We start from the raw sequence: 12,133 nt of genomic DNA, 5'->3' as shown, positions 1-12,133 counted from the left end.
GGAAGTAAATGACGCCTCTCCAACCTTTTTTCACCTCGGAGTGTGACAGCCGAAAGCAGTGTTGAGGGAAATTATACAAGAATTATACAAGCACCCAAATATGAATATGTGTATGCCGAAGCATCTTAGGCTTTCGCTTTTAAACGAGCACAGTATAGTAGAAACTGATTTAGGAAGCGCAATAAGACCAGAACAAATGGGAATAGAACTGGTGCCTTTTCTGCAGCCGTTTTTCCTTCCCCCATAATGTACCTCGAATCTGTGCTTAGTTACTCAATATAGTGACAACCACGCAACAAGGGCAAGGGAAAGGAAGAAACAAAGACGAGCGCTGATAAGTGCAGTCTATGTCGAGTAGTGTTATGCAGCTCTAACTTTATGGACATTGAAAATATTTTTATTTATTTTGTACATTGCAATTGGGTATCATCCGCGTATACAATATAGTGTTTCTTCGCAAGCTTGCTGGATAACCTGGAAGGTTATGCTTTACCAGGGTGGTGATCTTTGATGAGATATTTGTTTCTGGAGCATCATGAACTGAGAATTCAATTTCATTTTATATTTTGTTTTTATGACCATAAAAAAGGAAGGAGCCCAGAACAAAAAAAAAGGGGGGGGGCATTTTGGCTTTTCTGGTGCTGTTAGGTCACCCCCTGTTTACTTCCACGCCTGTTTCTCTCAAATTTGGAGCTTTTGCCTGCTGCTGTGTGCCAAAAACTAGAACGACACGCGCTTCTTTCTTTGTTGTTAGTTCATTACATTGGCAAAACCAGCAAGGTCACTGCAACCACTCGCCAATATATTGGCTCTTTTGCAATGTACATAGAAACGAAATACAGAAATGAAAGAAGCCTCACGAAGGGGCTGTATAATATTTTATTTATCAAAGGCCCCGAGTGTGTCCAGCAATAAAGCGCGATTTCTCGCGAATTACTTCCAACAGAAACAGACCCCTCCCGTCCTGCTGTTTTAAGGGCGGAGTTATTGGAGGTCACATGTGGATGTTACCACGCCCTAGTGTTCTTTACCCGCTCTTTGATGTTGAAGTGGCACTTAGGCAGGGACGAACGATGCTCGCCATGCTCCGGCCATTATCGCGCTGAGCTATTGTATTGCCATGAGTCATGGCCTCGAAATGACGTGGCTTGGTCCTCCTTTGTCGTGCTTACTGCCGAAACGTATTGTTATCGATGCTCTTACGTAAAGGCTCTCGCCTCAAAATGACGCCACTGTTCACAAGAGCAATCACATTTCTCCGCTGTCACATTTCTCCGCTGTCATATTGTCACAGTGGTTCAACTTGTGAATAAATGCAGCAAGTATCCGTAGTTTATGAAGGGCGTAAGATTGTATAAAAATTGCGCCATCTCCGGCTGAAGGGAGCCATGTGTAGATGCAAAGCAGTCGGCGTTAACGCTTGGTAACGCTTGTTTACGCTGGCGGCGGTGTTGACGCGCGCGCTCATTGAGGCGTTGCGCAGGAGATAAACCTCGGGAGAATGCGAAAAGCACGCAGTGATGTACCGGTGTTTCCTACTGGAACATGCTAATCACTGATAACGTGCAGTGAGAGGCAGAAGACTCCGACTGAACACAGAGACCCACAGTCCGTTCTTAACGCGCACGCTGCGAATATTTATTGTTCAACAATTCACAGGAGAAATGTTCCACTTGCAGTATACCTTGGAGGGCAATGCCTATATATACGGGGTGGCCAGTAAACGGTTTTGCAGCGTGAGCAGTCGGTTTCTTCAATTAAAAAAAAAACTCGCTAGCAGACGTTGCCTGCATCGGCATTGCGAGGCGAGAGAGGGGAGACCATGGGAGAAGGGGAGGGGACGCGCATATGCAGTAAGGGTGCTCACGCCGCACAATGGATTGAACTCGATCATAAGATGCCTCGCACATCTAACGAAGAGCAAGCGGTCTCTGGACGGTATCTATTGAAAGGTATGAAGGAAGATGAGGAAAGGCCCTCGCAATGCGAGCTGCAGAACGAAAACTGTGGCGGAAGTCACGTGCCTTTCCAGGGGGGCTATAGGACAAGGCGGGCACGCCGGTGTCTCGTGTCGTCTGCACCACTACTCGTATGTCCGCGGTGTAGATAGATAGCTGGCTGGAGTTCTGAATGTGCATTTTTATGCAGCTGTTTCACTTCAAAGACGGTGCAATGTGTTAGAAGCCTACAGTGAGCGTTGGTCTTCGGGGTTGCGAGTTCTGTTTACATCGCTCGGGGTCGAAAGCAGTCGTTTTCGAAGGTCGCGACCACTTCTTCGAAAATGGTTGGGACTGCAGCTTCATTGTTTTCTTTTGACTCTGCCCTCTTGTGGGCCTCAGCCAAAGAAGGCCGGAATTCCTGGACGAGAACGGAAACGTCTACGGCTCTTAATGCGAGAGGCGGTGATGTGCCGTTTTTGTGTACGATGGCCACAGCTATCGAAAAGTAGTACGTGGTCCACTGCTCTCACCAGAGATTGCCTAATCAATAATTGGACGTGCCTGAAACAATAAGGCGATTTATTGTTTGTTATCACTTTCTGTTCACGTTTTGCGCGCGGTTAGGTCACCTTTGTCGAAGTTTTTTCGATACGGTCGCAGTTGGTTGATTCGCGCTTCTGCGAACGATACTTGTTCGCACGTATCGTGACACACTTGCCAAGGAATGATTCGCAGGTGCTTCATCTGGCTAAATAGCGAGACCAAATAACTAACATTTCCCTGTTACATTTACGTTCCGTACCCCTGACGTACCGTTTCTTCAGAATAAAACAGCCGGTCGGGGCGATTATAAGGCCGATTCGCGCGGTTGCTCTCTTGAATTCAGCGGAATAAATATGAAGTGCACAGCTGCAAGTGTACTGTAAGTTCACAATATGAACCGTAATCAGGCTGCGAGTAGCACACAGCTGCTATACGAGCGAGTATCGCAGCACGTTCGCTCATAATCAGCTCAAAAGTTTCGCTTTCCCAGCTCGTCTATCAGATGGCGACGGTGGTGCCGACCAGCGCGTCCGAAATACCACGCTCGCGCGGCTCGCCTTCCTATCGCTGGCGCCCGTCGCTCATGCGCGAGCCGCCATAGCGTGTCCACAATTGAGAGGAGGACTCCTTCACTGTTCCCTACTTCCGGCTTCACAAATGTGACATAACGGCCTCCTCTTAGTATTTCACTTCCTCTATGAGCCAAAGGTTACTGCATTTTTCTCAGCAGATAGGTCCATCTTTTTTTTCCCCTATTTTTTTCAGATTGTCAGATTTTTTTCACTCTTTTTTATGTGTAATTGCATGTAACAAAAGAAACATATAAGACGTTCATGTTAATAGCAACCTGCCACTGTGGTCTAGTGGCTAAGGCACTCGGCTGCTGACCAACAGGCTGCGGGATGGAATCACGCTTGCGGCGGCTGCATCTTCGATGGAGGTGAAAATGTTTGAGGCTCGTGTACTTAGATTTAGGCACACGTGAAAAAAACTCAGGTGGCTGAAATTTCCGGAGCCTTTCACTACGGTTTCTCATAAATAATTATATGGTGGTTTTGGGACGTTAAACCCCAACAATTATTTATTTATAAGTGTTTATAGCTGCCATCCACGTGGATCTCAGATTGGTGGGGTGTGAGCCCGCAGTAAGGATGTGCTAGACCTTTCATTTCTGGGATAATTAAAAGTGGAATGGTTTTGCTATTACATGCTGTGAGAAAGTTAAGGTAACTTCAGGATGCTGTATAGCCACTGAAGCCCGATTCGTGTGGAAAATCACGCTTTTTATTCGCGACAGACTCAGAAAGAGGAGTTCGAAGTATTCCCACAGCTTTCTTTCACTTTACCTTTATACAGTAATGCATCATCATTTGTAGGAAACGTCGCTGAGACATGAAGCGATCTTTTAGATATGTTTACTAGTTTTAAAATGTACAGAGTTAGCACTTCTCGGATTAGTGTAAATCACTATAGCGAAAAGATCAATCGGCTAGTGTGCGACTATCTTATGCCGAATAGGTCCTGCTCAGTAATTTAGCTTTGCGTGTATTTAAGGAACGTAGTGCGTTGTTATAGTCGTTACTCTACCAACGTATGTTATCGTCTATCAGTCAACATTATTTTCTCTCTCACCAAGCCTCGCTGTGGCCGGGAGGTCTGCCCGTGGCATTGCCGTAAAACCAAGGACTGCGCGTGTCAAGAATGCTGTGGGTAGCCTTCCCTGCCACTGCGACGCTTCGAGAGACGAAAATTGATGCTGGTTGATTGACGATAAAATACGTTGGTAGAGTAACGACTATAACAGCTCACTACGTTCTTTAAATACGCGCAAAGATAAAATACTGAGCAGGATCTATGCTGTATAAGATAAATTAGCCGCACACTTGTCGCTTGATCTTTTCGCTATAATGACTTACACTACTTTGAGAAGTTTTTAATGTGTGCAGTTGACGTATGCACAATACGGGTCACTCAAAGCCGCCTACTAAAGCACCGCACCGCTTTAAGAGGGCTGTCTGGCCCTCGGGCACATTCTCTGCCGCAAAGGAATTGTAGCTATCACTCGATTTTCTCTACCGCTCCGGCGTCTATGAAGCAGAAACGATTGGGCCACGTGCGGTGACGTCATCAAGGAGATTGCACAGCCCCGCACAATCTGGACGGCTGTGGCCCGGGGCAGGAACGAACAGCCCGAGCGGCGCTCCCCTCGTATGCGTGCCCTCGCGACATTGAAAACCGCGCTGTGTTTCCATTCAAAAGGGTTGCACGGCGGCGGCACGGACGTTCTTCGGGCGCTGCCGCCATCTGCTCGCGGGAGCTCAGCAGATGGCGGTTCGCTCTATCTTTTCGCGATGCTCCGTCGCGAAAGTCGTTAGGAACAGCCCTCTGCCGGAACGCGCGGCTCGATATCACCGGGGCGGCCCCGCTGCGGCTCCTTCGGCGCAGGGCCTCGCCAGCCCCCCCCCCCCCCCCCCCCCCCCCACCATGCCAGAGGTGAAGAGAACGGGGAGTAACTTCTTCCCGGCGGCGTACGCACCGGCGGGCGTGGTTATGGGATCCGAAGCAGAAGGCGCCGTCGGATGCCAGAAGACGGGTCGCCGACTTGCCTCTGTCCTCCCCCTTCCTTCCACCATTAGACAGCCCTGTACAGCACGCGCCAACGTAGCCGCCGAGTAGCCCTCCACCTTTGGCGGCGGTGGACTCTCTCGTCGCGCTCGACGTCTCGAGTCGCACCGTCGCCACAGGCCCCTGCGAGGCAGGACCGAGGCGCATGTGCCTCGAAAGAATGAATGCTGCATATTTCGAAGGGGGAAGTCTGCTGATGCGCGAATAAGTGCGAGCTAGGGCCTCGCAGGGCAGGCACGGTACCCAGCTATACCGAGATGTGCAGAGAAATAAGAAGAATAAAGCGAGTCTCGGTAGGCAGATAAATGAAAAGTATTCTCTAGAGGGTAAACTCGGGTGCCCGTCCTCTTTTTCACCCATATTGCACCTCCCTGACGAATCGAGGAAAAAGTGGAGCTGCCAAGAAGCGTCTTGTTGCTACTTTGCTCCCGCCTGCCTTCCATCGACCTCATCACCTTTCGAGTTGGACTCCGCAGGCTGCAGCGTGGCAGAAAAAGAAATCAATGACCTAACAAGTAAGAGAGTGTGTGTGCGGATCGAATGGAGTCAAGGGGAGAAAATAAACGTAGTGATGTGACGCTACCATATTGAAACCGTAGTAAAAAAAATCTAACTCTCAACAGGCTCTTCACCGTTCCAAGATCAAGTAGCTGGGAGATCAACGAATAATTGAACAAATCGAAACTCGCATTGGGATTGCTTTCCCACTGCGAAAATTTTACATCACTCCGAACGACAAGTTGACGATGATTCTGCATGCTCGTTGCAAAGAAACTGATGCGTGTTTTGAGATGAAACCGTTTTTCAGGTCCACAGTGACGTTTGAGACTAGTCATGTTTTTTTAAACATTAAGTATGAATTGCCATTAAGGTTGGATCGATGCGTGATGTATTAGGTTTGACTACATCACTATTTGCAGCAGTTGGAAGGAACAAGAAAATTAGAATACGTAGAATTAACTTGCCAGCTATCCAATACGCAGCGTGAAACAACAAACAAACAAATAAACAAACAAACAAACAAAAATTGTATGTTATGGCAATAAATAATGTATGCTAAATTGTGGCTAGTATTTGCACCTGGTGCACTATAGCAATAGTCGCTTGTGCACCATAAAAACCTACTTAACTGAAACCAATTGAAAGAATAACGCAAATAATACCGAGATATGAGTCATTTTCTTCATTTCAACTAATCAACTTCTCCCCTTTTCAGAGATAAGTTGTTGACACAAGTTAAAGTTTCCCAATTCAGCATTAGCGAGATTATACTCAGTGTTTTACGCTTGTTTTCCGGCGTATCGAAGTGTAGCGTCCTGCTCTAGCATAAAAAAAAACCGTTAATGTAGGCACTTCTCACTATGCGAGAGCTGTGACCAGTGTGTTTATGAGCCTTTTATTAGGAACAGTTAAAGTTGTAGATTTATTTACAAACGCATTAATATGTAAATACTGCTTTATCAAGGTTATCTTCGGTCTATAATATTTATTCTGGTGTTTTTTCTCACTAAGTGTCAGTGGCTGCGAACAACTGATTACTGGAACTTTTTATAGAACATTCTTAACTCTATCACACGCTTAGTGGACCAGTCATGCATCAGAACTATTTTTTTTCAATTCTGAAGAAGTAATAAAGACATATTTTTTTTAATTAAAAAAATTGTCACCAACTCAAAGATAAGAAAATAACAAAAGGACATCTAGTCAGGGACCTTTTATATAATATAGACTTGAAACTAGCAAAAAAAAGCTAAAAAAATGTAGAAGGCATACGTATGGACCCTTATTTGTATAAGAATTCATCTAAAGATGCCCATAGATTGACTAAACACTGTGCGCAACATTCTATTTTGAACACACATCATACAGCAGCCATACTGAAACAAAAGTGGTCATTATCTTCAAAACGATTGTTTTTATATTATGTAGAGTGGTCAATTATAAATTCCAAAAGAGCTTCACTAACAAAATCACCAAAGACTAAATATGGAAGTCGTTGAGTATGGCTGGAAAACATAGTATCACTTTACGCACACGATTCGACAGATTTTGTCCTATAGGAGCAAGCTTAAAGTTCTTTTATATATTTTTTCGTCGCATGGAACTGTAAAAGCTGCGACACTGCCATGCTGCCTTCCCTTTTTTTGCTCGTTCACATCACGGCATTCAACATTTAGAACGAGTGCAGTGAACTTGGGTGATCATGTTTAGGCTAGTTCCAGCGATAAAAGTCATGGCTGCTTTTATCGGTACTAGCCGGAATTCGAGTCCCATCTCGTCAACACAAAAAAAAAAAAACACACAATGAGCCCGCCGGTCACGTATGTCTGCGAGAATGCATTGCGACTTGAAACTGACGTTGCGTGATTCTCCGCTTTGACTGGGTACTGACACTGAAGGCATTATAGCGTGAGAAGAACGCATAAAAAAGAAAATGGCCAGGAGTCTGCGTCAGATTCTGTGTGTTCGAACATTCTGGCTGTGCAACTGGGTGAAAGTTTTGATTTTTCTTATTCGATCCGAGATTAATTGTTGCAACGTATAACTCGAGGGTGCCCTTGAGGCCGAACCGCATGCACAAGATTTTGAAGACAGCGACGAGCGGCAGGATTTGCTGCCGCGGAGGCCCATTTGTAGCCGTCGCTTGTCGCGTCACTCGTTTCTCAGAAACTAGGTAATATCGCTTGTCGCCCGGAAGCCAGCGTGACGATTTCTGGCAACAAGGCTGCCCCCCTGGTGCTTGCTTCGGTTGCAAGTTGCTATGGATGCTCGTTATCCGCGCGCACTTCGAGAAATGCAAGGTATCGACCACCTCTGGCTTGTGACAATTATGGTAGCTTGCTGCAATGTGGAATCGTCATGCAAAGTGCGCCATAGCAATCGTATAGCATATGCTTCTGAGCACCTTGTTCCACTTAAACCAAAGATTGCGAAAAAAGAAGGTCGTGAAACGAGTTTATGGCTTTTGTTATGCCACACAAAACAGTAATAATTTTGACATGCAGCTTTCGACCTACTTTTAAACCTTTTTTTTTTTTGCAATTTATGGGCATGCCCGCGATAGTTTCAATCTAGATAGTTTTCAATGTGGTTGCAGCCATCGCGACGCGCGGAAACGTTTGTCGTCATTGCTATTTTTCTAAGATAGCGTGCATGCGGTTGGGCCTTTATGGGAGGCCGTACGAGGCAGCGAGCAGTTGTATTTTGAGCACTAGATGAATTACAGACAACTTACATTCAACTGTCCTTTTCACCTCTATTTGATATACCACCAGTCACGAAGAGAGACAAGTGGTAAGCGCGTAGAGACATGCTGTGGTTGTGCCTCACAGAACAGGCTGCATTGTGATTCGTAATTCGTTCTATGCATGAAATTTAGGGCGGCAACCACACCATACGTGAACCAAAGTGTGGCTTCACGCAGGCTTGGTTGAGAAGAGGGAAAGCAGAAGAAAAACACATTGTTGACTGCAAACTTTGTAACTATAAACGCGACGGGAAAGAATCTTCTACGGTTTCATCAGTCAATTATGCTTAGAAATAGATAAAAAATAAGAGAACGAGTTCGCCAAGTTGCCCAACAATTGTTTGTTGGCCTAATGATGAGTATGAAACGACTGGAACTGTAGGTTACCAAGACCGCTTTGCCTTGAGCTGTCAGCGTGAATAAGGGCTTTTGTCGAGAATTGCCGTTTCTGAAACTAAAAATTCAATTTTCATGTCGATATGGCGAAAAAAAAAAGAAATTGAACCAAACGCACATCCGAGCAGCAAGAGTGGCAATCCATTGCTTACGGGTTTATAGAAGTGTCACTGACCAACATTTAGGAAACGATGTGCGTCTTGTGGCCCATTCGTGAACGTAGAACGTGCTTAAGTAACTGTACATGACATGGTCACGACGTTGTCACGTGCTTAAGTAACTGTACGTGACACGCTATAGGACGAAGGTAAAACTTCTAAGGAACAGCACGGTGCCCCAGAAGCTGGAGTATGTTGAACGCGTTTAGGGAGACGTGTGACGTTGCACTGACCGAGAGAAAGAAACTTACTGTCCATTTCTATAGTACCGCGAGCCACTGACTTGAAAGCAATCCATATGACAACATCGGAAACACATGCTCCATACTTTTGCCATGCTGGATGGTGGCTTAATTCACTACTAAGAAAAGCAGCATTGAGCACAAATAACACGACACTCTAAACTGCTACGAAGCACTAAATTGGGGGTGGTGTGGGTTTATGCTAGGAAACCACTGAAACACTGTACTCTATGAGTCATAGTACGTACCATATTTATGTTCTTGTCACACAGTCATCATCACGGACCCACTATCATTCATAAAACATAGTTGATTACTATACTTCAGTGGTCGACCCCATTCTATTAACAATGATACTATGATGAGCGTCGCGCGTGGGCCTATAGTGGCTGTATCTTTTGGTGGCTACAGACGGCTGCGAAAAGAACACTTGAAGCTAGCAGGCCTGTAAACAAAAAGTGAAGCACCATCGCCCGTACAACGCAGGTGCCTTCCCAGCAGCCAAGCGAAACGTACAGCGCATAAATACACACATACACACACACGCATATAGCTACGTGATGCAGCGAAGCATGCGAAAATGACAAAGAAAGGTAACAAACAGAGTAACGGTCATTGAGTCTTTCGTCATTTTCTATGAAGCTCCATGTCGACGTGCAGCGCTCAATTTACAGGCAGATCACTCGCTGAAAAGTGGCTAATCGATGCCTTTTGCGGCTCAGAAAACTACATCTGTTTCTGAGCCCTCAGCCACAGTTTTCACCGTCCACTAGGCGTCCGTCGCATGTCTGGTGGCTCTGAACAGCCACCGATGCTGCACGCATCGCCGACAAAGTCATGATGGCGAATGTCGCTCGCACAAAGTTGATGCTTTCTCCTTACGACGGCGACTTCTAAATACAGCGGTGGTCACCAACAACACGCGTGTAGAATAAGTGAGTATGAGCAATCCAACAACATTGAAGACGTCAAGGTGCCGTACGTATATAAGACTCCTGTAGTACGTGTGATGTGCGCGATACTTGTTCAGGATATGACCGACTCTATAGCGACCATCATAGCGGCCAGGCCGAAGTTAAGCAGAGATGCATTGGAATGCTCAAGCGCCGCCACCCGTAGACCGGTTGACGAGCGCGCCAAGTAAGCCGACCACCTCCTGGAGTTCGGCGAGGCCCATGTGGACGACCTCTCACTGCAGCACTCACATCACCTCACGAGAGAAGGTCTGCAGCCGTATGCCGTTGTGGCGGCTGTGTAGCTGCGGTAGCGTGTAGTACATGTCGGTCGTGTGGCAGGGTAAGTGTCTAGCGATGGATGCGGTCTCTCGAACGTAAGACACGCCTTCGTCATGGTTGGAACCAAACGGCCCGCTTGATGGAGTTGGCAGCCCTGGGTGGGAGACACAGGATAAAGTAGGTCATGAGCACACCGACAATAGGATAGAGTAGGGCATGAGCACACTGGTAGACTATAACCGCGACGACTCGAGAGACAATTGTCGCATAAAATGTTGCGAATATAGAGCCTGTATAATAGTCGTAAAACCATTTTAGGTATGTAAACGGGAACCATGATGCGTGTCCGAGAATAGAAAGAGTCCCCCAATGAGGGGAAAACACAATTTCACAGGAGCTCTCTGAGAGTAGCGCTTGTTGAGAGTGTGTGCGTGTGGCTGGGTTTGCCGCATTGCTGTTTAATCATTTTATTGACATGAGTGAGGACTAGCCTTACATAAATGTCAGTTAGCGCAATTTCAGATGCATCTTATACGCAATGAAACATGGAGGTTGGGCTGAAGACGTTCACTCGTGATTGATTAGGTGGCTATGCTCAAGAGGGTAATGTAAACGACTGAAGCTAAAGAAGAAAACGTTCAGAGTAAATTGAAGTTACTCATTTCCGCCTCACACAATCGTACGGTAGCTGCTCGTCGCATTCGCACCAAGATGCATGCATCATGCATAGATCGATCAAATTATGAACTAGTCGCGACTCATCGAGAAATAAGCTAAGGTGTAGATAGAGGAACACAACGGAAAGAAACATAGAGCACAGAGGCCGCTAATGGTATTTGTGTAGTCTAGTTAGTTTTTTTTGTTTCGTGTTTTCACGTCCCACTTTCTGTTATAGTGCACCATACATTTGCGCCATACGCAGGGTGTTGGAAGCTCAACCACGATGAAATTCTTCCCTCCAACCCTGATTAAGTCGCTATAACTACAGGGTTTCTTTAGGGGCGAATTAGCGCAACACGCTAATATTATACCAAAGCTAGTGCAGTCCCAAATTAGCAATAGATGGCAGTAAACGTTCCTATTTAAATCTAATTGTTTTTTTTTTATTTTTACAGTGAAGCAGGCTGTTGATGTTCTGTGGAAATGTTTGTTTCATCTAACGTCTTGTGAATTCTTACTTCACAAAGCGGAGAAAGCTTTTCTTTTGAGGCATCAGATGTGTACATCTGTTCTACGCGATATCGTTATTTAAGAGAGGGGAGCTTAAGGTATGAGCTACACTAAAAAATAACACATACCTTTAATATCCAACACCGAAGCTTCTTCGTCAGCTGCGTCATAAGCTTCCTTTCGAACAGTTGCGTTACTGTCGATCGTAGCAAGGCATCTGCAAATAAAGGCAGAAAGTATAAGAGTTCTATTTCAACATTCTTTCGTTCTGAACTGCAAGCTATTCGAGTAAAGAAGAAAAAACTCTGAAGCAAGCTTGGTTACACTTTGAAATGAACTTTTGTCTAAAGTTTCTCGGAGGACCACAGGAAGAAGAGTGCTCGGAGGATGACCGAGACCGTCCTTGGCGCACAAAGCGTTGAACAGATTCTTGTGTGGCTTGAGAAAATGTAGGGTGTGGGGCGCTAACGCCCCCTGTTAAGTGGTTTTTGCCTCGTGGCTCATGTGTTTCGCGCATTGGACGCATTTTGAGTTCAGAATTACCGAGCGGTAGGTGGCGTGGTGCTCGCGAGCATTC

General features: G+C 45.9%; 1 protein-coding gene across 1 annotated transcript in view; it reads right to left on the bottom strand.

Annotated features, from left to right (window-relative positions):
• Positions 1–6,276: 6,276 nt before the first annotated feature.
• LOC119176786 (synaptogenesis protein syg-2) overlaps positions 6,277–12,133 on the bottom strand; it is a 253,756-nt gene continuing 247,899 nt past the window's right edge. Inside the window, exons 11-12 of the mRNA XM_075876407.1 lie at positions 11,685–11,773; positions 6,277–10,540 (exon numbers count right to left, since the gene is read on the bottom strand). Of these exons, the coding sequence (XP_075732522.1) occupies positions 10,353–10,540; positions 11,685–11,773 (277 nt within the window). The 3' untranslated portion in view covers positions 6,277–10,352. The remainder of the gene's footprint in view (positions 10,541–11,684; positions 11,774–12,133) is intronic.

This window comes from Rhipicephalus microplus, chromosome X, assembly GCF_043290135.1.
Source record: "Rhipicephalus microplus isolate Deutch F79 chromosome X, USDA_Rmic, whole genome shotgun sequence".
Taxonomy (NCBI): Eukaryota; Metazoa; Arthropoda; class Arachnida; order Ixodida; family Ixodidae; genus Rhipicephalus; species Rhipicephalus microplus.
This window is presented reverse-complemented; position numbering and strand designations above follow the sequence as displayed.